Below are 27,951 nucleotides of genomic sequence, written 5' to 3' on the forward strand. Positions count from 1 at the left end.
TACCTTTAATCCCAGAGCTAAGGGAGGCAGAGGCAGGTGGATCTCTGAGTTCAAGACCAGCTTGGTCAACATAGGGAGTTCTAGGAGAGCCAGGGCTACACAGAGAGACCATGTCTCAAATGCCCTTGCCTCACCTTCCCCCTCCCGCAGTGTATTTCACTATAGGAGCAGTAGATTTGATTTTAGTCTGTCTGGGTCTTACAAGACTGCTCTGTAGTCTACCCGTATTTTCTGTTGTCCTCTTAGAAAGCTTGTGATACTGTCTTTCCTTATTGCTTTGTTCATGTGCATCATCTGCGGGTAGCAGCCCGCAGAGTCCAGAAGAGGGTATTGGACCTCATGGCACTGGTGTGGCGAGTGGTTGTGAGCCACCATGTGGGTACTGAACTGAACCTGAGTCATCTACAAGACAGCCTGTTCTCGTAACCGCTGGCCATCAATCCAGCCCTAACACTTAGTTTTCTTAAGTAGAAAATAAAGGGTTCCCATTGCTTTGTTTCTGATATTCTAACTCTTTTGTTTTCTGTAATTTTTTTTTAATCACTTCGTAACCCAGGCAGCTCTGAACTCTAACTTTATTTATTATGTATACAGTATTCTGCCTACATGTGTCCCTGCAGGCCAGAAGAGGGCACCAGATCTCATTATAGGTGGTTGTGAGCTACCATGTGGTTGCTGGGAATCGAACTCAGGACCTTTGGAAGAGCAGTCGATGCTCTTAACCTCTGAGCCATCTCTCCAGTCCTTGTTTGTTTGTTTTTTTTTTTTTTTTTTAAAGACAGGGTTTCTCTGTGTGGCCCTGGCTGTCCTGGATCACTCTCTGTAGCCCAGGCTGGCTTCAAACTCATAGATCTGCCTGCCTTTGCCTCCTGAGTGATGGGATTAAAGGTGTGCGCCACCACTGCCCTGCTTCCTTTTTTCTTATATGATTGAAAATATTAAAACACTTCCATATCAGGCATTACACAGAGAAACCCTGTTTCAAAAAAACCAAACCCAAATCCTACTTTTCCAGTATTGATTTCTTGGTTCTCTGTGGTGGTATTGTGTTCCCCAAAATATTGTGCACCCTAATAAATAAATCTGGGGTCAGAGACAGAACAGCCACAATATTAAACATGAGGATAGGCAGTTAAAAGCACACGCCTTTAATCCTAGCATTCCAGAGGCAGAAATCCATCTGTTCAAGGATATAGCCTGGCATGGTGACTCACGCCTTTAATCCCAGGGAGTGGTGGTAGAAAGCAGAAAGGTATATAAGGCATGAGGACCAGAAACTAGAAGCATTTGGCTGGTTGAGCTTTTAGCTGGTTAAGCTTTTAGGTTTTGAGCAGTTCAGTTCAGCTGAGATTCATTCTGGATGAGGACTCAGAGGCCTCCAGTCTGAGGAAACAGGATCAGCTGAGGATCCGGCGAGGTGAGATAGCTGTGGCTTGTTCTGGTTTTCTGATCTTCCAGTTCACCCCAATACCTGACTCAGGTTTGATTTTATTAATAAGACTCTTTAAGATTCATGCTACAGTTCTCCCTAACTGTACTTAGAAGTATAAGAAACCCTGCTTCTCACAGAGTGTCAAACTCATTTATTTCTTCATGAAGACTTGGATATGAGGAGATCAGGCTAGGTCTAAAGTGTTAGATTGAAGACCAACTCTCAGGCACTGCATTTTGAGCAGAGGTATGGGTGAAAAGGAAGCTCTAGCATTGCAGAACAAACAAACATTGCAGAACAAACGAGGATGCCTGCCCGCTGGGATGGGGCAGACACAAGCGTGCATAAAGAAGAAGAGCAGGGAGGAGGGGGCAGTGCCCTGATAGCCGCAGCAGCGGGCGTCGGCGTAGGCCAGTCTGTGGTGGGACAGCCGTCCCTTCGGAAGGGCTGAAGAGAGGCTAAAGAAGAAACTGGCGATAGTCTTGGAGACTTTTGGGTTGTTTGAGACAGGGTTTCTCTGTGTAGCCCTGGCTGTCTTGGAACTCACTGCGTAGATCAGGCAGACTTTGAACTCACCGAGATCTGCCTGCCTCTGCTTCCCAAATGCTGGGATTAAAGGCGTGGGCCACCATCCCTTGACCATAGACTTTTTACAAAAGGAATCTGGTAACTAGCTGGCGCATGGAAAGTAGAATATGATGAGACAGATAAGTGGATGGTATTTATATATCGTGGAATGAATTCAAAGGAAGAGAAAGCTGCACAGTGTCTGAGAGAAGAAGGAATGGGTCCAGTGTAAGAAAGAGTGCAGTGGTTGATGGGTGTCCTATAACCACACTAGAGTGCTGGAACAGGGGAGAAGCAGTTGTCGGCCACAGGTTTGAAATTATAACAGCATGGAGTGAAAATGAGGAGAGTATCATCCATGGTATGGTTGAGGAAAAGGTTTCATTGTAGATAGGAGGAAGAGAACAGCCAGAGGCATCTGGAAGAGTCCAGACTGAACATGGCCAGCAGAATAGACCAGGGCCCTGAGAGGAGAAGAGAGGAAGAGAAGAGAGGCCAAGAGGCACCTAGCCAGAATGGATGAGTTCATAGGAATTAGAAGGGAAGCCTGGCCTCGGGTTGGAGAGGTTTAGGGTAGCAGGGCGGAGCGGGGTGAGAATTGCTGGGAGGAGCCACAGGTACTGAGTGATTCTTGTTCTGGTTTCTTTGGTATTTGATGGGTGGATGCATATCTGATAAATATCCAAACTTTAAAACAGTGCCTAAAGTACCCTTTTCTAGAGAGAAGTACTTTTAATACTATTTTTGAGAATCTTTCCAGGTGTTTTCTGTGCATGTACAAATGTGTGAATAATTCCTTATTCTCCCAAAAGAAAATTGTTTGTGGTGGGGCGGTGGTGGTGCACACCTTTAATCCCAGCACTTGGGAGGCAGAGGCAGACAGATCTCTGTGAGTTCGAGGCCAGCCTAGTCTCCAAAGCGAATTCCAGGAAAGGTGCAAAGCTACACAGAGAAACCCTGTCTTGAAAAACAAAAAACAAACAAACAAACAAACAAAGTCTTACTTTCTCATCAGTTTAAAGGATGGTTCTTTTTCTTTCATTTTAATATAGAATTTTAGAAGTGATGTTTTTGGGGGTTGGAGAGATGACTCAGTGGTTAAGAGCACTTGACTGCTCTTTCAGAGGACCTGAGTTCAATTCCCAACAACCACAATATGGCTCACAACCATCTGTAAATGGGATCTGATTCCCTCTTCTAGTGTGCATGAAGACATTATATATAAAATACATGAATAAACAAGTTTTTAAGATGACTTGGTGGTGGTACATGGCACACCTTTAATCCCAGCACTTAGGAGCCAGAGACAAGCCGATCTCTGAGTTATGAGGCCAGTCTGGTCTACAGAGCGAGTTCCAGGGCTACACAGAGAAACCCTGACTTGAAACAAACAAACAAGAACCCAAAAAAGCATTAAACAAAAGTTTTTATTTTATGTGTATATCCTCATTTATTTAGATAAATTCATATTAATAGTCTGACCTTTTCTGTTCTTTTGCTATTACAAATAACAGTCAACTAAAGTATCTTGGCATGCATATGCATTTGTTTATGTCTATCCATGTTTGTTCTCTTTATACAACTATCAGTAATATAAAATTTTGGAAGTAAATTGCTGGGTCAGGGAGACTGTAAAATTGCATTTCTTCTTATTCCAGTTTATTCCAGTTTCTTAATTCTGACCTACTTTAGCTGTCTAGGGTAGTGTCTTCGTTAGATTTCTATTGCTATGAAAAGATACCATGACCACGGCATCTCTTACAAAGGAAAACATTTAATTGAATTGATGGCTTACAATTCAGAGGTTCAGTCCATTACCATCATGGCGTTGTGCGGGCAGACACAGTGCTAGAGAAGTAGCTGAGACTCCTACATCTTGCAGGCAACAGGAAATGGACTGAGACACTGGGTGCTATCTTGAGCATATAAGAGATCTCAACGCCCACTTCCACAGTGACACACTTCCTTCATAAGACCACACCTACTCCAGCAAAGCCACACCTCCTGATAGTGCCACTCCCTTTTAGGGCCATTTTCTTTCAAACCACCCAGGTAACTTTAACTAGGGCTGTAAAGCGAGCCCGAAGCCTGGGAAGAGGAACCGAGTTTAGATAGGACTCCTCCTAGATTGAATTCTCTATTTTTGTTCTTGGTTTTTGTGACTGTGCTCTCTGATGTTTGCTAAGAAAGATGAATTATAAACAAAGTCGAGGAGAGGAGCTGGTTCCAGCCCTGGTGAGCCCCGCCTCCTACTCTTTCTTTAACTAGAATCTTCTGCCTTTCAAAATGCATGTGTCCCCTTCTCAGGAAGAGCCAGATGTGAGGGTGCTTGCTAGGAATTCCAGCTCTTCTACAAAGCAAATTCAAGGCCAGGCCAGGCTCCTTGAGACTTTATCTGAAAACAAACACCCCCCAAACAGCAGCGTTAGCACCCTCCCAATAATCCTTGCCAACTCTCTAAGAGAGCAGAGAGATTGTTTTTAAAGTTTTATTTATTTTTTATATACACTGGGGTTTTGCCTGTATGTATGTCTGTGCACGGATACTAGATCCCCAGGAGTGAACTGCCATGGGGGTGCTGGGAATTGAACTCGGGTCCTTTGGAAGAGCAGCCAGTGCTCCTAACCACTGAACCATCTCTCCATCCCCAGCAGATAGGTTCTTTATCTGCTGACCAGGTCATCTGTGAGGGGCTTTCATTTCTAATGTGATAGTATTTGCAAACATTGCATTTAATTTCATGGAAAAATTATTCACATTGTTCTTTTGTCTTTTCTGTATGTAGTCTCAGAAGCATAAATATAAGGTCCTTTTCCGGGAACCAGACACATGGTGGAAGTTCAAACCAAAGGAACTTGCAAGGTAAAACTGGAAGGTTTTCTGACATAGCTTTTTATTCCACAGTAGTGATTAAAAGTTTATCTAGATTTTTTTTCCTTTATAAATGATTGAGTGAAACAAAACTGATTAGGTTTTGACTTGTCCATTTGAAAATTGGTAACATTTTATGTTGTGTATGTTTTATCTCATTTAAAAATTATTATTTTAAAAATGTTTGTGTGTGCGCGTGTGTATGTATGTATGAATGAGTACAGGCACTCATATGTCATGTCAGGTGTGAAAAGGTCAGAGGAGAACTTTGGAGTCAGTTCTCTTCTGTCCAGGGGTTAAACTCATATCCTCAGGCCTTCAAGCAAGCCTGTGCCCACTGAGTCAGCTTGTGGGTCCTTATCCCTACTTTGATGATAAGTCGGGAGATTCATAATACATGGCTGAGAAATCTCCAGTGGTCGGCTGTGTATTTCCTTGTATAATATGTTAGTATCTAAAGCTAGGACAGTGCCTGGGAGTTGGCACATGTCAGCCATGTGCTGGGGCTTCTAGAACACTGGAAAGTAGGAGGGAAAGGTCGCAGTTATTTCTCTCCTGCCCCTGCCCTTTGTTTGGTTGCTTGTCTTGAATTACAAAAATTTTATTTAAGAGATGAACATTCAGGCCAGGCGGTGGTGGCGCACGCCTTTAATCCCAGCACTTGGGAGGCAGAGGCAGGCGGATCTCTGTGAGTTCGAGGCCAGCCTGGTCTACAGAGTGAATTCCAGGACTGTCAGGGCTACACAGAGAAACCCTGTCTTGAAAAAGCAAACCAAACCAAACCAACCAACCAACCAAACAAGCAAAAAGATGAGCATTCATTGTTTTTCCTTTATGATGTGTTTTCTTTTAGAAGATTTAACTCAATTTCAGAATAGTTTCTTTGTAATAATTTGAATTCCAACTAGGACAGTCTGACTTTAATATATTCACAGTGTTGTATGACCATCACCACTGTCTAATTTGGAAACATTTTTTTTTTTCCCCACAAAGAAATGTACCCCACAGTTCCTTCTCCGTTGGCACCCCTCCTGCTTTCTGTCTAGGGTTTTCCTCTTCCGGATCCTGTTACACAGTGACTAGGGGAGTCTTTTGTCTAGCATCTTACACTTAGTGTTTGCACAGTTTATCATGTTGCGGCATGTCATACCCAGTTTCTCTTTGTTGTCTTTTGATATGTAGGGGTCCTGCTTTCCTGTGTTGTGTTTGGAATTTTTCCGTCTGTGCAGATGAGTGGGGTTGACAATCACCTTTCCCCTCCCTGCCCTGCCTTGCCTGGTTTTGGTACCATTAACTGAGTGTTTCCTCTCAGTTGGAATTTCCTCTGTCCCACGTGGCCCGGATCTGCATGACTGCCCACCCCTCCCTGCTGAGCTCTGGGGTTTGAGGTCTGTGTCCCCCCAACCAGCCCCATTGCCACACTTAAGTGCTCCACACTTAATGAGCGTGTGTCCTGGGGGCTTGTGAAGGGGCTCAGTGGGCAAGGCGCCTGCTCCCAAGCTCCAGGACTTGAATTTGACCCCCGGGGTTCGTGCACATGGTGGAGGGAGAGGACCAGCTCCAGCAAGCTGTCCTCTGACCCCCACATGGGTGCAGTGGCGTGTGTGTGCACTCACACACATACAACACACATGCATGTGAACCCCCGTGTGCCGGTCCTGCCCTGTCACTGTGGACTCAGCACCCCTGCTGTCCATGTCGATGGCTGTGGTGCTTGCCCTCCTCTTGGTTGCTCCTGTCGGGTAACTTTTGGCAATGGATGGTGAACTCTTCTGATGGGAGATAGTGTGCTGAACTTCCTCTGTTGTGTTGTCCATCAGTTTCTCTCTGTCGACCCACTGTGTTTGCTTTATATATTTGGAGGGTAGTTGCTGAAATTCCTAAGAGCTTATCATTTTTGATGTTACTCTAACTAACTGGATTTTATCCCTTCCCAGGGATTTTTTTTCTTTTGTCTTTAAGAATAACTTTTGCTGTGAAGTCTGGTTTGTCTACTTAATAAAACTATACCAGCATCCTTTCAGTAATATTTGAGAATTTTTCTTTTTATACTTTTACTTTCAACATTTTGATATCCTTAATGTTTATGTACTTATTGTACCTAACATGGCTGGGATGTAATTTTTTTTCTCTGTGTACCTTGGCTTTTTCTTGTGTGTGTGTGGGTGTGTGGGTGGGTGGTGGTGCACAGTAGTTTGGAGGGGGTCTTCTGTAGCCTAGGCTAGCCTTGAACTCCTGATCCTCCTGCCTCCACCTCTCAAGTGTTAGATTTCAGGCAAATACCGTAGTGCTCAGTCCCATCTTGGCTCCAGATGATGAAACAGCTCTTTATGGATGTTTTGTTATTGGCCACCTTCTGTCTCAATGTGCTTTAGTTTGTTTTTTGAGACAAGGTCTCACTGTGGAGCCTCAGCTGACCTGGAACTCACTAAGTAGATCAGGCTGGCCTCGAACTTAGAGATCCGCCAGCTTCTGCCTGCCAAGTGATGGGATTAAAGCCTGTGCCACTATGCCCGGCTTCTATGATTGTTGTTATTTAAAAAGTTATCCATGTGGAGTTTTTCTCTCATCATGTTTTAGAAATTTGGATGAAATTTAAGTCTGTTTTCTTCTATAGTAATTTCTAAATTATATATGCTTTGTTGATATTCTTTTAGTGGCCACCTTACATGTTTCACTCTGCAAGCTCAAGTCTAAGTTAAACCACTTTTCTTAGCCTTCCTCCTCACAAACTCAAGGATGTATTTGAAGACACTTCCTGTGGTAGTGGCCATTAGCTTCCATAGTACCATCCTGCGCTTTATACACGGGGGTTGGGTTTGCTCAAGTCTTTCCTTGTGCTTCGTTTCCCATTGCAGCATAGTTCTTTCTTTAATCTGAGTCTGTCTGCTGGTGTTTACCTTTAAACTTTTTTTTACAGTAAGGGTCTGTGTGTGTGCAGCTATTGCTTTTTAAATTTTCATTTGAAGTCTTTTTATCATCCCCCTTCTTATAAGACACTTACTATATATATTCTGGGATATCAGCTAGTGTCTGTGGTTGACAATAACATTTATGTTTTATTTCTATTACTATTGTTAAGTCTTCTCATTCCAATCATTAGTTCCTATTTATATGACTAGCTTTTTCTTTAATTTTTAGCTTAATGTCACTTCACTTTTCTTTGGTGAGTGACAGTTTTAGCATATGTTTCTAGTTATGGATTTATCTTGTTTGACTCCTGAAATCAGGACATTTGTGTCATTCATCAGTCCTAGAACATTCTCAGCATTATCTTTAAATTGCTTTGGTTCACCCCTCTTCTTCTTCAGACTTGCATCAGTGGTGTATGAGACCAGTTGTCTGCTCTGGTCTCTATGTCTATGTTTCTTAACCTCTCTCATATTTTCTATCTCTTTGCTTCTCTGTGGTATGAAACCAGACAAGATCGAGGTAGGTAAATATGAAAGCCAGATTTACTCAAGAGGCACACACTAATATTAGCCTTGAAATTCAGATATAAAGCCTTGAATCTAGACCAAGTTAAGAGAGTTACGACTGAGGTGTTTTCATTAAGAAACCAACTCAAGAGGGACCGAAGATAACACCCCACCTCCTGACTGTGCAAATCTAGAAAGTACCCTCCGTTGAAACCAAAGATTCCCATGTTAGGGTTAACTAACTGCAAATTCATTAACAAAAACACTCCAGTATTCGAGCAAGACTGGAAACACAAATAATAAACTTCATATTTGGCCATCCAGAGACTTAATATGCTAGGAATTTAAAATATTGTTTGAACTTAAAATGTAATAAAGTGTGTTTGTTTTGATTTAGCTGGGACATGGTTTTATTACAGCAGAAAGGCACTTTGGGACATTTACTCAGAGTCACTATAGTGAGATTACTATTGCTCAGAGTTAATGATGACAGTCATTGTTTTATGAGACTTTTAAATTTATTTATTTATTTTTTGCAGAGCTTTAGAACAACTTCTTTTTAAGGTTATTGAAGCCTTCTTTCGCCTGAATTAGTAGAGGATACCTGGGACAAATTGTGTAGGATGATTGATAAAAATGGCAATTCAAGAGAGCCTGACTAGGCTGGGTGTGGTGGTGGAATCCCAACACCCAAAAAGTCTGAGGCAGGAGGATCCCAAGTTTCAGGTCAGCAGCCCAGGCTTCATAGCAAGACCACATCTTAAAATAGATGAATACAAACCTTCTGAAACAAAATGAGACTAAAAAAATTAGGAGTAGATAGTACATATTAGGTAAGAAGTTTTGCATTCTTATATCATCACACATTAGCAATGTGTCATTAATGGTGCTAGGGACACAGCTCTGTGGTCAAGTGTTTATCTCGAATGCATAAGACCCTGAGTTCAATCCCCAGTGCCGAATAGAAAGAAAAAAAAATGTGCTGTTCTCTTGGACTTTGTGTGTTCTTTTTTTTTTTTTCCCCTTGGTTGCCAACATTTTCCCCACCTTTCTGTTCCCTGGAATTTTCAGGCGTAATATCCACGGAGTAAGCAAAGAGAAAATCGCGAGAATGCTGGAGCACTACCAGCGTTTTGTTTCGGTGCCCATAATCCTGAGTTCTTCAGACCCAGAGAAAACGGAGCGGATTGAGCTGTGTGCGTACTCTTGTGAGGACAGAAGCGCTGGGTAGGTGTTATAAATACATATATAAAGTGTGTTCTATAGAAAACATTCAGTTTGAAGCTCTGCTTCATTGTTTTGTTTTTTTTTTCTCTCGAGACAGGGTTTCTCAGTGTAGCTTTGCGCCTTTCCTGGGACTCACTTGGTAGCCCAGGCTGGCCTGGAACTCACAGAGATCCGCCTGGCTCTGCCTCCCGAGTGCTGGGATTAAAGGCATGGGCCACCACCGCCCGGCTCTGCTTCGTTTTTTAATGATAACTTTGAAGACTTTTGAAATCCCTTCTATCCTCCAGTTTCACCTGGAGTCAGCAGGGGATGTTAGCAGGAGAAATAAAAATTCATGTGAAAGATGAGAGTTTTTTCCCTTTGAGCTGAGAGTTTGAATCTGTGGTTATACAACGAATACACCTGTATTTTTATTTTTATTTTATTTAGTATTTTCCTTTTTCTCTTAATTGTTTTTGTATACATCCATATTACTTTCATTTTTTTTAGGTTTTAGTGAACCTACTCTTAGGTTTCCCTTAGAGAATTCCGTTAATGTTAGGTAAAGCTTAATAGGAGAGTTGGGACTTTGAGAATTCATAAGATAAAGGAAGATGAATTGAAAAATGAATAATTTTGGAAATTATTTTGGAATGACAAGGAAAAGTCATGGAGGTGGAGAGTGTCCAGAGTGTCCAGGATGGTTCTTAAACATTTTTTTTTTTTTTTTTTTTTTGTTTTTTCGAGACAGGGTTTCTCTGTGTAGCTTTGTGCCTTTTCCTGGAACTCACTTGGTAGCCCAGGCTGGCCTCGAACTCACAGAGATCCACCTGGCTCTGCCTCTCGAGTGCTGGGATTAAAGGCGTGCGCCACCACCGCCCGGCAGGTTCTTAAACATTTAACAGATGACATCTTAACTGAGAGCTTCCTGATCTCATCTGTCTCTGTAATACCACCACAACCAGCTTCTTCAGTTTTTCTTACTCACACCAATCATGTTGTGTTACCGCTCTAGTTGTTGGAGTGAACCTGGGAGAGAGGAGCCTAAAAATAGGGAGACTAAAGTCTCATGCAATAGCAACTTTATTCAGGGCATCAGACAGTTTATATTCTGAGGATGTTCTGAGGGCTAAGGCAGGTCATGTGAGCAAAGTTTACTTTAGTTCAAGTTGGATACAGTTGCCAGGGCAAGGTCACATCAGTTTAGGCTGTACACAGTCAGGACGACCTATACTTGGAAACATCTGAATAATAGTAATATTATGGGTAATATGAAGTAAACCCACTTTTATTTACTACACCTGGGAGGGGCATGATGCACATTCCAGGAACAGCCTATGTTATGGAGAAACATAGGTTACAAGACTCTTGTCTTGTTTACTTGGTATTTTTTCACAAGATCTCAGAAATATGCTCACACAGCTTCACTCATGAACGGTGTTCTGACAGCATTGGTTTTGTGACCCTGTAAATCAGTGGTTCTCAACCTTCCTAATGCTCAACTCTTTAATACAGCTCCTCATGTTGTAGTGACCCCCAACCATAAAGTTATTCTTGTTTCTACTTCATAACTGTAATTTTGCTATTGTTATGAATTGCAATGTAAATGTCTGTGTTTTCCGATGATCTTTGACCCCTGTGAAAAGGTTGTTTGACCCCCCCAAAGGGGTCATGACCACAGGTTGAGAAACAGTTCTGTCAGTGAAGCTTCCTGTAATAAATACATAAATGACAGATGGACATAGGATAGATCTCTATGCTGTAAAATAATGCTGAGCTATGGGTGTGAATAAGCTAGCCAGGTAATGTCCACTCATGTGAACACATCTAGGACCTTCACCGTAATGATCAGCACAGCACTGTGACTGACACCCCCAGGTGACTGTCCAGCTCAGGGTTTGCTTTGTGTGTGCTGCTTGTAATGCCAGGTGCTGGACCTGCGATAAAGGAGTGTGGTCCTGATATTCTTGGGAAAGGTTGGGATTAGCTCTTAAACTGTTTCTTCCACTAGTCTGGGGATTGAAATCAAGGGCTGGGGTCACCTTTGTTGGGCAGGTGCCCTGCCTCTGAGCGGTACTACTGACTGATATCCCCATCCCAGCTTTTATAATTCTTGTGTAATTTACTTTTGAATATTTAGAATAAATGCTAAATGCTGTCTGGTTGCATGCTTCTTTAATTTAAATCACAATATTAATGGTACCGTGAAGAGACTTTCTTACCACACTTCAAAAAATGTCTTGTAGCCCAAGAGACAATGAAGCTCTTACCTCTGAAAAGGAAGAAAATGTCTTATCCGCACCTGTGAAGCGCTTAGAGTCAATGGAGGAGAAGACACTTGAAGCGGCCAAAGAAGCGATATTCCCTGAGAGTGCTGCCCCCGTCCCTCAGGCCAGTTTCAGCCGAGGAAGAAAGGAGACGAGTGTTGTGGGTCATGGTGGACACGGCCCCTTCTTCCAGGAAGCCCCAAACACCTGTCTTCCTCACTCGGAAAGCCAAGTTCCGGCCACAGACAAGAGTGAGACAGAGCAAGAGACACCGAAAGCGCGCGTTGAGGCAGATGCTTGGAGCCTTGCGGAGGGGGCACCCCCAAGTGGTTACTGTGCTGAGGACAGTCAAGAAGCGGGTGAGCTCGCAAGTGCTGGGGCCCTTCAGAGTGAGAACCCCCCACCTCCTGAAATCCTGGAAGAAAGAACAGCAGGAAAGAAAAAGCCCATTGGAAAACAAAAAAGCAAATCATCTTTGGAAAAGTTCCCAAAACATGAGCCATCAAATTTTGTTGGTGACTGGCCAGTTGATAAGACAATTAGCCAGAGGACCAAAAGGAACCGGAAAACCGAGAAAGGTTTATCTGTACAAGGTGACAAAAAATGTAATCGCCCTCCGTCACACAAAGTATCAGATGCTAGGGTATCTATGAATACGGATCATGTCCAGCAGCGAGGATCTCCACATGGCATCGAAGATCTTTCAGAAGGGCCCAGTAGTGGTCAGTATGATGCTTACAAAGGTACTGAGCAAAGCTCGTTCAGCATTGTGGGTGACTGGCCCTCATCTGCTTCTTTAGCTCAGAGAGAGCCCAGGTCGAGAATACCAAAAGCTGGCTTAAATGAAGCCAACTTAGAATTTGGAACTAATGACAACATGAGTGAAATACCCCTGTATCCCACGCATGAGGCCTATTGGGGCACAAGCCCTGAAGAACTGAAGTCTCTGGGTTCCACTCTGCGAAGTTCTGAAATGCTGCCTAGTAAAACAGCTCCTGAAGCGCAGACTTCCCTGAGTAAAATGGTTCCTAGCCAGCCCGCTCTGCCCCTCCCCTTTTCTGCTAGTGCGGTAGCTCCTCCGCCTGGAGTCGTGGCTCCGCCTGGACTCGTGGGGCCTCGGTCTCTAGCAGTCGGAGTGTCTAGGGTTGTCTCTGGGATAGATACAAGCGTATGTGCCCAGACTGAGCCCCAAGATTTTGCTCTCTTGTGGAAACTAGAAAAGAATAAAATCAGTGTTTCAGATTCTGTCAGAGTGCTAACAGGAAAATTAGATGGGTTTAAGCCAAAAGATTTCACTATTAATACAAAATTAAATGTTCAAGAAGCAATTCCATACAGAGTCATGCATGATAAAAGTACGTATGTTGAAGAAAGTGAGCTTACCAATGCTGATGAGTCTGAAAATCTTAACATCCTTTGTAAACTATTTGGATCATTTTCCTTAGAAGCCTGAAAGATTTATATGAGAGATGTAATAAAGATATTATTTGGGCCACAAGCCTTTTGTTGGATTCTGAGACTAAATTATGTGAGGATACTGAGGTTGAGAATCCCCCAAATCGTATGATGAGTCACAAGTTGGGCCATTTTCTATGGGGTTGGATTTGAAGGAAATTATTAGCCACAGAGGAACCTCAGAAGATTTGAATTTTGTGTCAGAATTTAACCCTGGGATTGGTATCAGGAACACTAATGCACAGTCTACTGGTGAGGCAGAAAAAGGAAACTCAAAGCAGGAAGAGATAAGAGCTACAAATCCTGAAAACCCTGAATCACTAAGCAGACTATTTCCTAATGCTGCTATCAATGTAAAGAGTAATAATGAAATCGTTTCTAACTGTGGAACTGATTTGTCAGGCACCTATAGCTTTAAGGGGTCTCTTCCACTTACCCCAAAATCTAACATCCTCAAAGATGTTAGTGAAGTGGAGAAGAATCCAGTAGCCACAGAGACTGGAGGCAACGTTCTTTCTTTTTTAAACTTGTCTGATATCATAAACTCTGCAACGAGCACTTCAGATCCTGAATTCAACGAAGAAGTTTATCTTACTGGCTCTTTGGAAGCAAGGAAAAATGAGACTCTTCCTAAGGATTATGTGAAATTTGGAAATATGGAAGAATTTATCAGTGAAGATAAACAGGAAATGGAGAAGATTCTAATGCCAGGAACTAGTTTGTCAGCTGGAGTTAGTGAAGAGGATAAAACCGAGGTATTCAATCCCACACCAGTAATGGCCAAATCTCTGACCATAGACTGTCTGGAGCTGGCACTACCCCCTGAGCTGGCTTTCCAACTTAGTGAATTATTTGGCCCCGTTGGTATTGATTCAGGTAAGGAAAAAGTAAATTATCTCTGTGTGTGTGTGTGTGTGTGTGTGTGTAAGTAGAATATACAAGTTTCTGTTTCAGTTGCAAATTATTTCGTTGGCTGAATATCAGTAATTCATGTCACATAATTTTACATAGTGCCTTATTTTTGACATGACACCTTTTTTAAGGGATGTAAAACAATTTGAAGTGGAGAATATTTACATAGAATTTTATATCTCCATATATCCATGAATATGTTGAAAGTTTCTCTAGTTTTTACCTGAAATTTATTTGCAGACATGAGCTTTGTGTCTTTTGGTGTTATTTCAGATATATTTAAGGCAGGAAGTAATTTCCTAGAACACACTTATGGAAAGTCTCAACTAAAGGAATTCACTGTTGTTAAGGCATGGAGATGCAAACAACTGAAATAGATTGTTAGGAAGCTTTGCATGCTGTGCATGTTGCAGCAGCCAAGTATGAAAACCATGCATAGAACATAGAAACATTTCAAGTATATAGAAATGTGTTCGTGGTTAATGACAAAATGTAGTTTTATGCATATGATAGTTGAGTGCATTCTCTGCAAATGAATGATGAGTAATGATGATATTTTCTTTTTTTTCTTCCCTTCACAAGCGTCTCTAACAGTTGAAGATTGTGTGGTTCATATAGATCTGAATCTGGCTAAAGTGATTCATGAGAAATGGAGAGACTCTGTAATGGTTGGTAGCTTCCTTATTTGAAGAGTTAGTTCCTGTGTTTGTTTTGCACATACCCTCATGCAGACTTACACACATGCATGAAATTTTAAAAAATAATGAAAATAAATCTTAAAAAAAATAGAGCTTTGTAAGTAGGGAAAATATGTATAAATGTAGCTATCCTTAGTAATTTCACTTACATAGTTTCACTGTTTTACTTAATTTTAATGATTTATAACTCACAAGAAGAGCTGATTTCTAGAGAGAACTGGTAAAATTTTGTAGCTTTGTTCCCAGCACCCCGTTCTTTGCCAATCTTTGTTCTGCCTTTGTGTGCAGGAGCGACAGAGACAGGCCGAGGTGTCTTGCGGCAAGTGCGGTCAAGGTAAAGGACGCGTTCTGACTCTCACTTGGTCTTGATGTTCAAACGGGCAGTGTGCATCTTTATTCCCCGCCCCCCCCCTTTGGTTTTTCGAGACAGGGTTTCTCTGTGTAGCTCTGGCTGTCCTGGAACTCACAGAGATCCCCCTGCCTCTGTCTCCCGAGTGCTGGGATTAAAGTGTGCGCCACCACCGCTGGTGTGCATGTCTTAACTCATTTTAAATGTACTTCCACAAAATATGGTACCCAGCAATTTCTAAAATTATAAGAGTGTGTGTGTGTGTGTGTGTGTGTGTGTGTGTGTGTGTGTGTGTGTGATTGAGGTGGTGTATGTGTAGAGTTCAGAGGACAGTGTAGATGTCTCCACCATGTTGATCCTGGGGCTTGAACTCAGGTTGCCTGGTTTGGCAGTGGGTACATTTACTTACTGAGCCATGTCTCCAAGAATTTTGATTTGCAAATGAAAAAAATCCTTTTTTAAACTTGACTTTTTGTTTGTTTATTTGTTGAGACAGTCTTCTTCTGTAGCCAATGCTTTCTTCGTAAGCCTTTTGATTGCTGGGATCACACCATGCCCAGCTACAAATAAAGGTTCTCTCAAGAAAAAAAAAAATCCCGTTGAATCTTGATGCAGAAGAGAAACTTAGAGGAAAATGAGGCTGTACACCGTGTTTGTCCTGACTGCTGTGGAGTGTGCTGATGCATGCTGTCAAAGTGCTCTTCGGAAGCTTTTGCTCTGTATTGAGAAAAACTATTTGGGTTCACTTTCTTGATAGCATTGTAGGATTGTTACTTGGCTATTCAAATCTTTATTGCTATTAGTGTCTTAGAGTAAAAGGTAAACCTGCTTTTTTGGCAAATCCTGCCAACTTGAAGGTCCTTGATTCCAGATGACATCATCTCCAGTGATTTCTGTCAGGACAGGTCTGGTGAGAAGGCCCTCCTTTTGTAAGGAGCATCGATAATACTTCTTTTATGCACTCCACACTGCAGCCAAGGCGAGGACCTTCAGTGGTAGAGCTTGGGCTCCACTTTATTTCAGACCTAGCCACACACCTAAGAGTGCATAGGCACCCCTCATAAGGATTGGTGGGCTTAAAAAAATGAAAGACAGGGGTTGGGGATTTAGCTCAGTGGTAGAGCGCTTGCCTAGCAAGCACAAGGCCCTGGGTTCGGTCCTCAGCTCCGGGAAAGAAAAAAAAAAAAAAGAAAGACATAAATTTTGGTCCATCTGGGATAGGGAGTGGGTCTGGGAGGAGATGGAGAGGGAGATGAATATGATCAAAAGTAATGTATGAAATTTTCAAAGAATGAATAAAAATATTTAAACAGATAAAGCTGGCTGAGGGTAGAAGTGGCTGGATCATATTGTAGTTCTATAAATGCTAATGGCTGCAGTGACTGCCATTTCTTCACTCCCCACGGAATGTGCCTGTACCCCTTAGAGGTGTTGACTGCCATCGCTTGAACTGTGTGGTCTGTTCCTTATTTTCAATATACTTCACTCACTCAGTCTTTACAGTATGCCTCTGGTCTGTTAGTATTCGTCAGCACGCTGCTCTTCTCAGTTCTGGGAACAATAGAGTGTCTAACTAAGCAGAGACCTCTGCAGTGGTCACTACCAGCTTTGTTTTGTCGGGAAGGGAGGGAGGGAGTGGGAAGTGCTGAGCTGATTGATAGTTACACCTAGGTCATTGCTCATTTGAAATAGTCCTGTATTAGCATTTCTTCCTTGTAGTTATGTGAAGGTTTATTTTGAAATTTCAAAGTCCTGTTATATTTACAAGCTGAAAAGCATTTTAAAATCCCGTGTTTCTTTTGTCTTGTGACTAACTCTTAATTTGTACATCAATTGCTGAGTACATGACACTACTTTATTACTCTTGTAGATCCTTCGATGGCTGGGACTGCTGTTCTTGATAATTCTGAACAAAAATCATCTCAGAAAACAGGCAAAAAATTATTGAAGACTTTAGCAGCACCCGAGACACTGGATCCATGGAACACTCAAACAAAAAAAGTTTCACTGCGAGAAATAATGTCAGAAGAAATCGCCTTACAAGAGAAACATGACTTGGTATGGGTTGGCACAGATAGTAGTCCATGGTCTCCGACTGCGGTGTTGGTTAGCATGTGATTTTCATTTCATTCTGTGCATCCTGATCTTGACTTCATACTTAACTTGTCTCAAGCCAATATTAAAACTGAAAAATATTTTAAATAGACTGTGGTTGAGGCTTTGCTTCTATCTAGCTAGTTGGTACTCTGACATACATAGGCCATCTGTGTTAAGTATGTGTTTGTAAGCTGTATTTTTGTTGTTGTTTTTGTTTTTTTCGAGACAGGGTTTCTCTGTGTGTAGCCCTGGCGATCCTGAAACTCACTCTGTAGACTGGGCCTGCCTCTGCCTCCCCAGTGCTGGGATTAAAGGTGTGCGCCACCACAGTCCTGCCGTTGTTAGTTTTTAACATTTGCTTCTGTAATGTTTTACTAATAGGAAAATATGAAATCTTTCATTTGAAGATAGTATTATACGTTATTTAGTAACAATAATTATATTGCTTTTTAAAGATGTGCCTATCTTTTTTTTTTTTTTTTGGTTTTTCGAGACAGGGTTTCTCTGTGTAGCTTTGCGCCTTTCCTGGAACTCACTCTGTAGCCTAGGCTGGCCTGGAACTCACAGAGATCCGCCTGGCTCTGCCTCCCAAAGAGTGCTGGGATTAAAGGCGTGCGCCACCACCGCCCGGCTTATCTTTAAATTTAAAACAAAACAACAAAAAAACCCAGAAAAAAATCTCAGAAACTTAGGAATTTGTATTTATAATTCATTTTTTCCCCTTCTACTCTTCAGCTAAAGTTCACATAGAAACTAATCTTACTTTCTGTTTTTCACGTCGGTGTACTTATTTGAAGCCATTGGTAAATTTGATTTCTTTCATATTTCCATTTTCTTTCCTTTTTTTTTTTAAAGATATATTTATTTATTATGTATACAGCATGTATGACTGCAGGCCAGAAGAGGGCACCAGATCCCATTACAGATAGATGGTTGGGAGCCACCATGTGGTTGCTGGGAATTGAACTCAGGACCTCAGGAAGAGCAGTCTGAGCCATCTGTCCAGCCCCAATGTCTTTCACATTTCTTTTTAGCTTTTTCATTTTGAAAATGAGAACTAAAGATCTTAAGAATTAAAAGGGGAAGGCTTTGGAAGTTACTTAGTCCAGCTATCAAGGGAAAGAGTGATCTGTAAGTGGTGACCAGGACGTGGTATGTGTACTGTGTGACCCCGAGTGCCCTTTTGTATTTGGCTGCAGTACACGGAATTGGGTCTTACAGTTGGGCTGCTGCTTCAGATACCCTTCTTCATCTATGTGGAGGGAGCTGGAGAAATGGATTCTCTTCAGAGAAATAGGAAAACCTAACTTTAGGCTTGAATATTGTAACAGTTTTGCTAAATGCGGTATCCATCACTGAAACTCATCTTTTGTTTCTGACCTGCCTCATAATCTCACTAGTAGTTAACAAAGGACTGTCTTTTGACTTTTTACAATTTAATGCTTTTTTTTTTGTTGTTTTGTTTTTTGAGACAGGGTTTCTCTTTGTAGCTTTGTGCCTGTCCTGGAACTCACAGAGATCCGCCTGGCTCTGCCTCCCAAGTGCTGGGATTAAAGGCGTGTGCCACCACCTCCTGGCTTGCATTTTTTTTTTCTATCAGTAATTTTCCCTTTCCTTTTTTTTTTTTTTTTTTTTTTAAAAAAATTGAGTAATAGAAGACAATAGCTGCGCAGTGGTGGTGCACACCTTTAGTCCCAGAACTCAGGAGGCAGAGGCAGGCAGATCTCTGAGTTTGAGGCCAGCCTGGGCTACAGAGTGAGTTCCAGGACAGCCAGGGCTGCACAAAGAAACCCTATATCAAAAAAAAAAAAAAAAAAAAAAAAAAAAAAGTAGACACCTTGGTCCAGAGAATACTCTTTTAAAAGCATCCTCACTTTAAATGAAGCCTCCTTAAGAGCGTCTCTTGATGTTTCATTTTCACTGGTCCCAAAGGAGAGAAAACCCTTTTGTATATCTCTGGAAGAAAGAAATAGGAAGCAGACTTCACATATGCTAACCACTAAAGCACAAACCTTCATTGTAGGATGATAAGATCTCGAGTTGATAGTCTGTCCGTGTTAGAATTCATAGTTTAGAAACATGATGGATGGCCTGGTGGGTCACTAGGAACTCAATAGCACTGAGGATTGTTTTGGGGGTAGTGGTGTAAAGTCAGGCTATAGAGCATATTCGAAATATTTTATTCTTTTTTTATTTTATTGTTGTTATTCGAGACAGGGTTTCTCTGTGTAGTTTTGGCGCCTGTCCTGGAACTCACTTTGTAGCCCAGGCTGGCCTCAGACTCACTGAGATCCACCTGCCTCTGGTTCCCAAGTGCTGGGATTAAAGGCGTGCGCCACTATTGCCTGGCTACTTTAAGAATCTTTATCATAATCTTAGTTTAGAATTTGAAAGAATTCTAAGGACTAGGGAGATGGCTCAGGGAGTCAGAATACTTGCTGCCAAGCATGAGTACTTGAGTTCAAATCTCCCAACACCATCATAAAGTGTTTTTTAAAAATTGGGTGTGCTACGACCTGAGCTTTTGGAGGTGGAGACAGGAAGATCACTGTGGAGACTCCCCAGGGGGCATGCAGTGCATGCCACTACATGTCAGTCAGATGGGTGGGTGGACAGAGAAAGGTTGTATTTCAGGAAAGTTCAGTTAGTCTGATAGTTTGACTTTATTTACTTATTTAGTTAAATTTTAACTTTTTGTGCTAGGATCTCAATTTATACCCCAGACTGTCCTTGAACTCCTCTCTTTCTGTCTTAAAATCAAGCATTATAGGCATATGCAACTCTGCCTGGCAGGAGGAGTAGTTCTGGATAGGTAGCTTTATGGATTGTGAAAAATATTAATACTCACATTGTTATTTTTGGGTAAATGTATTTGTGAAAAAATTTTAAGTAATTAGGAGTTCTAAGATTTTTGGTCCCCCTGACTTTGTGACATTTATACATTGTAGTTTCTGTCCATTGAGGAGAACATGTTTTTGAGGACATTCACAGCATTACACAGTATCCCTTAATGAGTACTCAGGGGAGACATTTCTCTCGGGTTTCAGTCCCAGAGAAGCTAAACTGCTCCTGAGTGACTGGTTTGTTTTACATTTATGGACACTGAGGCGCTTCCTCCTCCTTTGCTTTGGCCACTAAGGGCTCAGAACTGAATTGTAGCAACTGTACAGGATTCTGTGGCATGGACTTACACACTAATTTTACTTGCTAGCTTTATCCTGTATTCTTGCCTTTATTTTCTTTAATCTCTGACTTCATTTATTTATATCCTGTTTTTTAATAGACAGTTACATTGATTAAAGATGAATGATATCCCAAATAAAGCACTATTAGCTGATTTGTTGTGTGAATATCATAGTGTATTTACACCAGCCTAGTAGGGCTTACTTAGGCTGTATGGTACAGCATATGCCAATATATGTGGGGCTCCTCATTTAATGAAACGTTGTGATGTGGTTCATGACTTTCTATGTCACTTCATCCTTGTTAAACCATGTAATAGACTGTGTTGGGTTTGTATATGTATGTATGTGACTATATGTATTTATGGACTCCCTCAAATACTTGACAAAAATGGGATATAAGTAAATAGTGTAAGAATACTTATATTACTAACTTCAGCCTTTGATCAGTGAGGAAAGTCTGTGATTGCTTATAAATATTTGGTCTTTTTGCAACAAAATAATTAGGCTTTTGTTCAGTATTGTCTGGCTTATAAATTTCATCTTAAGGGTGATTTTTTTTTTCTGTTTTGTTTTAGAAAAGGGAGACACTTATATTTGAAAAAGACTGTGCCACCAAACTAAAGGAGAAGCAGCTTTTTAAAATATTTCCAGCCATTAACCAAAATTTCCTGGTGGACATCTTCAAAGACCACAAGTGAGTGCTGGAAAGACTGGCTGGGATTACCACTCTGATGTCACTGCTGGTATATCCCAAACAATCTCTAGTGTTCATCTTCTGATTAAATGTCATATAAATAATTAAATTTAGATTTAATACATATAATACAGAAAGTGAAATTTTCTAGCTATTTGTATTCCATGTTACTTTTTTCTTTTTCTTTTTTTTTTTTTTAATTCAGAGCTGAGGACTGAACCCAGGGCCTTGTGCTTGCTAGGCAAGCGGTCTACCACTGAGCTAAATCCCCAAACCCTCATGTTACTTTTTTCTTTAATTTTTTGTTACTTTTTCCCCATGAGAAACTCGTGCAGCTAACATGGGGCTGAGGCGTAGACAGTGCTTTGCTTCTATTTTTAAACGAGACCCTCATGGTGTTAAGGAGTGTTGTTATAATACAAATATCGACATGGAGGTGTTTATCTGCGTTGGATTTTGGAAGGAAATTGAAACTATGTATAGATCCCAAAGACTTATGGGATATAGATGATGCAATTAAAAGAAACAGGGCAGCTAATGTTCCTCCTCAAATAAGGCCTAGAACTCAGCATGGAGGCTACAGGCATGCTGCAAGTTCTCGACCAACAAGGGCTGCATAGCCTGACTCCAAAATAAATAGTTACAGGAAATTGGAAATTGAGTTGTCAGCGTTACCTCTTATTACTACTTTGGTACTTACATGGATTGAACCCAGGACCCCACATGTCCTTGTTTTATTAAAGTCAACTAATGGTTTCTTGTGTCCCAGGCTGTCCTCAAACTTGCTGTGTAGCTAAGAATGACCTTGAACTTCTGACCTTTTTGCCTCAAGGGCTAGGATTACAGGTATCTGCCATCATGGCCAGTTCTATATAGTTCTGGGGATCAAACCCAGGGCTTCCTGCATGTTAGACAAGTGTTCTACCAGCTGGCCACATCCCCAGCACAGTTAATTTTGACTGGTATATAACACAAAATCATGCATATTAATGAGTCATACAATTTTGATGAATATGTACATTGTATAGTGTTCAATTAGGTTAAACGTGTTTTCCAGACACCTGAATTTTTCACTTGTTCATTCGTTCATTTATTTATTGTGTGTGCAATCAGTAAGGTATAAGTGTGCAGGTCAGAAGACAACATGTGAGACCTGGCTCTCTCTCCCTTTTCAACAAGTGGATCCTAGGGATCACACTCAGGGCGTCAGGTGTGGCAGCAAGAACCTTTACCTTTTGAGCTTTTGCCCATGATGATGATGATGATGATGATTGTTAAAAACCTTCAGAGTCTTAGACTAGAGAGGTGGCTGAGTGGGTAAGAGTGTAGGCTGTACTTCAGAGGACCAGAGTTAGATCCCTAACACCCACATGGGGCTGCACTTCAGAGGACCAGAGTTAGATCCCTAACACCCACATGGGGGTTTACAGTTGTCAGCAGCTCCAGTTCCAGGAAGCCTGATGCCTCTTCTGGCCTCCTCAGGTACCAGGCATGCGTGTGGTACACACACACACATGCAGGTGAAACATCCATACATGGAAAACAGATCCTTAGTATTACTTTTAAAAAAAAAAAAAAAGGTTTTTTTGTTTTGTTTTGTCTTTTTGACAGCATTAAGGAGGCAGAGACAGGCAGATAGATGTCTGTGAGTTCAGGCCAGCCTGGTCTTTGTAGCAAGTTCCAAAGCAGCTAGGACTATATTGTGAGACCTATCTTAACAACAACAACAACAAAAAAAATTGAGACCCAATTACTCATTATTTTTCCTGAGATTTCTCAGAGGTCATTCTTGAATCTATCTTATACTTAAAAATTTTTTAGTATTATTTTTTATTTTATGTATATGAGTTTTTGCCTACATGTATGTGTATGTATGTGCACCCCATGTGTGTCTGAGGCTCTCAGTAGGCAGAAGAGGGCATTAGATCCCTTGGAACCAAGAGTCACAGACTGTTGGGAAAACCTGGATTCCCTGCAGAAACAGCCAGGGTCTCAACCACTGAGCCATCTCCACACTTAGAAATTGCTTGAATTTGTGCCACAGAACTTTCATTTTCTTAACATTATGTTTAAACAGCTATTCACTGGAACACACAGTACAGTTTCTAAACTGTGTTCTTGAAGGAGACCCCGTGAAAACAGTGGTTGCTCAGGAATGTGTTCACCAAAATGAGAACATCACTTCTCATCCTGCACAGAAATTGAAAGAGAAGAAGGTACAGAGTGATTTGATCTTTTATTCTGTTGGCAAATAAATGTATATAAAATATGGTTTGCTTATTGAGTATAATAGTTAAGTGATTACTTTTCACCCTTTTGACTACGTTGAAAGTTTAATGACCAATAACATATTTGGTTTAGAATATCTGTGTACTCCAAAGAATGAATTTATACTTACATGTTTTTGTTGAATATATTGATTCCATGATAAGCATTTAAATTCCTGTAGGTTATGTGTAGACTTTCCTAGGTAGACACAGTAAGTATGAGGCATACTTGAGTAGCTGTGGTTTTTATTGTACCCTAGATCTTAGAATCTAAATATGTGGGCAGAAACATGTAACCTTGAGTGCCAAACTTTTTCTTAAGTGCTTTCTCTATTTGACCTTAATATTGTTTTATTTATGTTTGGATTACTCATAATAAATCCATAGAAATACAATTGATTTTTACATATTAATCTTGTATCAGCATTAAAACTTTCTGTTGTTGCTTTTTTATTTTTATTTTATGTATTTGGGTATTCTACCTGCATGTATGTATATATGTTTACCATGTATGTGCAGGGCTTCTAGTTAGAAAAGGCTGTGAGCCTGCATGTGGGTGCTAGGAACCAAACCCCAGGGCTTTTGTGAGAGCATCAGGTCTTCTTAACCATTGAGCCATCTTTACATTTTGTTTGTTTTTGAGACAGGGGTTTCTCTGTGTAGCCCTGGCTAGCCTGGACTCTCTTTGTAGACCAGGCTGGCCTCAAACTCAGAGATCTGTCTGTGTCCCCCAAGTGCTGGGATTAAAGGTGTGGGCCACCATGCCTGACTCAAGTTTTTTGAAGAGCATGTATATGTCTATTATTTCAAGTCTGTACAGTCTCAGGATCTAAGCAAAGTATTAGTGAGGAAATTATGTAATCAACTGTTAATTTGTGTATTCGGTCAGTTTTTGTAATTCTTTCCTTATTTTTATCAATTAGATATATATGTGTATTATATAGTACATATAATATTTTTATAGTATTACTATAAATTAAATGATAGACTTTTAGGATTTTAAGCCTATGTGTCATTGAAGATTGTCTTATAGAGTATATTATAAATGTAATTCTTGGTAATATTTACAAGCAAAATGGTATTTTCCAGCTTGTTAAATTCTAGTAAATAACCTTAATCAAATAATTATATCAATAAAAGCATTTTTTAAAGTATTGAAAATTATGATTTTGTTTGGTTTTGGTTTTGAATACACATAAAATGTTTATTAAATTACATAGTAGGACATGTATGACTTAACAATACTTTTAAGGTATCAAAGAAGTTAATTGAAAACATATACCTATTAAGATAAAGTTAAGATGACAGATGGTGGCGCACGCCTTTAATCCCAGCACTCAGGAAGCAGAGGCAGGAGGATCTCTGTGAGTTTGAGGCCAGCCTGGTCTACCAGCCTGGTCTACAGAGCGAGTTCCAGGATGGTCAAGGATACACAGAGAATTCATGTCTTGAAAAATCAAAACAAGGGAAAAAAAAAGATAAAGCTAAGACACAGATTCTGTTTGCAAGCAGTTCTCTGCAAACAGTAACTTTGAAGAAGAGAATTAATGAGGAGCTAGGTTGACTTAGAGATTACTGTATTTCATTTTTTAAACATTAGCTTTTGATATTCTAAAGACATTTGGATATACTGTCTGAGAATATTATCTAAAAAACACAGTTTTCTTACTTAATGGAAAGCATATGGACAGTTTGCATAATTATCATTTTATCTTTTGTTTGACATTAGAGAAGTCTCTAAGAATATGTTATAGATAATAATTATATCACATATACCTGTGGGTGCATACACACAAACACACTCTGTTGCTGTGTTTGGTTTCTGAGAGAGGATCTTGCCATGTAGCTTATTCTATTCTCAGTCAGATTGCTTGGCCTCCATGATACTGGGATTGTGAGGGACAGGGTTGATTCTAAAAGGTTACTGAATTTCTCTAACTGACCATGGTGGCTAATGGTAGGTTGAAACTGATCCATAAGTGTATTTATGATTTTTACTATCAGCCATGAAAACTACAAGAGGTATTCTGTTGATTTTTAATTATTTGTTTTTCATTGGCTTTTAAAAACTGTAAGTTGAAAATGCTCATTGTTGCCGGGCGGTGGTGGCGCATGCCTTTAATCCCAGCACTCGGGAGGCAGAGCCAGGTGGATCTCGGTGAGTTCGAGGCCAGCCTGGTCTACCAAGTGAGTTCCAGGAAAGGCGCAAAGCTACACAGAGAAACCCTGTCTAAAAAAAAAACCAAAAAAAAAAAAAAAAGAAAAGAAAAGAAAAAAGAAAATGCTCATTGTCACCATGAAACTTTTTGTTTCTTTGTTTAAAGCAAGACATCATGTATCTCTGGCTGGCAATCTCTCCCTGTGTAGGCAAGAGTATATGTCTTGAACCTTGAAGAATGACCTGCCTCTGCCCTTGAGTGCTGGGAGGATAGGTGTGCAACACTATCCAAGGCTTGAAACTTTTGAATAGGCTTAACCACAAACCAAAACTTGGATTTTTGTGCTGAATACATTCATACTGCTCTCTGACTATCTTACCTTCTATCTTTTGGTTTGATTTATGATCTGATTATATTTTAATGATTTTGAAGAATATTTCAGTGTCTCCTAAAAGTGGTTAAGGAAGGGGTAATATTACTAACTTGAAAAAGCGAATGGTATTGCATGCTTGACTTACAATGTAGACACGGAGGAAATCTCTTCTGAGAAGAAAGAGAAGAGTCTATTTCATTGGCTTTTTCTTTTTTTTTTTTTTTGGAGGGGGTCTGTTTTGTTTTGTTTTTGTTTTTTTAAGACAGTGTTTCTCTGTGTAGTCCTGGCTGTCCTGGAACTCTCTGTAGACCAAGCTGGATTGTGTTGGCTTTGAACTCAGAGATTTGACTGTTTTTGCCTCCCAAGTGCTAAGGTTAAAGGTCTACATGCAGCACCATTCCTGACTGATTTTTCCTTTTGTTCAGTCTCGGATGTCCAGACTGGCTTCCAGTTACTGTGTAACCAAGGCTGTCCTGACTGTCCTGTCTGTTTATGATCATACCACCCTCAACACATCTGGTTTTCTGATCTTCCCGCTTTTCTTCCCAGCTAAGTACTAGGATTACAGGCACATGCCATCACCCTGGCCCACAGACTGGTTTGTCTATGCATTTTCTGGTGGTAAGACATCCATTTTTCAATCTTTTTTTTTTTTTTTTTTTTTTTGTTTTTTAGAGACAGGGTTTCTCTGTGTAGCTTTTGCGCCTTTCCTGGAACTCACTTGGTAGCCCAGGCTGGCCTTGAACTCACAGAGATCCGCCTGCCTCTGCCTCCGAGAGCTGGGACTAAAGGCGTGCGCCACCACCGCCCAGCCCATTTTTCAATCTTTATCTGTGTTTTACATGTTGTGTTCTTCTAGGCAAAGAAATCGAGAGAGAGTGATGATCCCACAGGTGACGCGTCTTTCCAGGATTTTGAGTACCCTGAGTACGATGACTACAGGGCAGAGGCATTCCTGCACCAGCAGAAGAGGATGGAGTGCTACAGCAAGGCCAAGGAGGCCTACCGCATGGGCAAGAAGAACGTGGCCACCTTCTACGCTCAGCAGGTAAGTGGGAGCTGATCACAGTCTGTTACCAGTCTAAGTAGTCTGAAGCGCATGATGCTCACTTTAAGTTTATATATATTTTTTAAAGATTTATTTATCATGTATACAGTGTTCTACCTGCATGTATGACAGCAGGCCAGAAGAGGGCACCAGATCTCATTACAGATGGTTGAGAGCCACCATGTGGTTTCTGGGAGTTGAACTCAGGACCTCTGGAAGAGCAGCCACTGCTCCTAACCTCTGAGCCATCTCTCCAGCCCCTTGCTTTAAGTTTTGGTTTAATGATTGTTTGGGGAGGAATTTAGAGACTATGTAGGTGACATATAGAATAGCCCAGTCTGAGAGAGTCCCATGACTGTGAGGACTTCGTCTGCTTTTTCGGCTGTCACTGCTTCTGTGTGTGTGTAGTTCCCGAATTACAGTGTCTTGGATGTATTTTCCTTTAGAGTAAATCAAATCACCGAGTGGTCTCCTGAGCAGTCTATTGTTCAGTCGCATGTCTGAGCAGATACAAGTTCTTGGAGGAAAGAAAGCAGAAATATTTGTCTTAGACTGGAGTCTTACATTGTTTATAATGTTTGGATTTTTAATAAGGTGCTTTATTCATTTACTTATTTGTGTGTGTGTGTGTGTGTGTGTGTGTGTGTTGTGTGTGTATTTGGTACGTGCACAGGAGTGTGGGAGTGCATGTCCCTGTGCACTCAGGCCAGGAGAGGATACCGGGCATCCTCCACTGTCACTTCCCATTTACTGCCGTGAGGCAGGCAGTGAGGAAGCACTAAACCGGAAGCTCACCCTTTCAGCTTCCGGGGTCTCCCTGTCTCTTCCCCTGATGCTGGGGCTAAGGCACATCCAGGCATGCCCCGCTTTGTACATTGACATGAACTCAAGTCGGAACTTGCACAGCAGGCGTTCCTAACCCCGAGCCACTCCCTAGCCTCCCAGCATCACT

The 27,951-nt window shown here is 41.1% G+C and overlaps 1 protein-coding gene across 1 annotated transcript in view; it reads left to right on the top strand.

Annotated features, from left to right (window-relative positions):
• The window catches only part of N4bp2 (NEDD4 binding protein 2), a 69,778-nt gene that overhangs the window by 27,168 nt on the left and 14,659 nt on the right, over positions 1-27,951 (top strand). The window contains 11 exon segments of the mRNA XM_028882245.2: positions 4,785-4,861; positions 9,361-9,516; positions 11,742-13,207; positions 13,210-13,311; positions 13,314-14,093; positions 14,712-14,797; positions 15,116-15,161; positions 17,047-17,234; positions 21,034-21,152; positions 23,230-23,368; positions 26,811-26,999. Coding sequence (XP_028738078.1) covers positions 4,785-4,861; positions 9,361-9,516; positions 11,742-13,207; positions 13,210-13,311; positions 13,314-14,093; positions 14,712-14,797; positions 15,116-15,161; positions 17,047-17,234; positions 21,034-21,152; positions 23,230-23,368; positions 26,811-26,999 — 3,348 coding nt within the window.

The sequence above is a fragment of the Peromyscus leucopus genome, chromosome 10, assembly GCF_004664715.2.
Source record: "Peromyscus leucopus breed LL Stock chromosome 10, UCI_PerLeu_2.1, whole genome shotgun sequence".
In the NCBI taxonomy this organism is placed as follows: Eukaryota; Metazoa; Chordata; class Mammalia; order Rodentia; family Cricetidae; genus Peromyscus; species Peromyscus leucopus.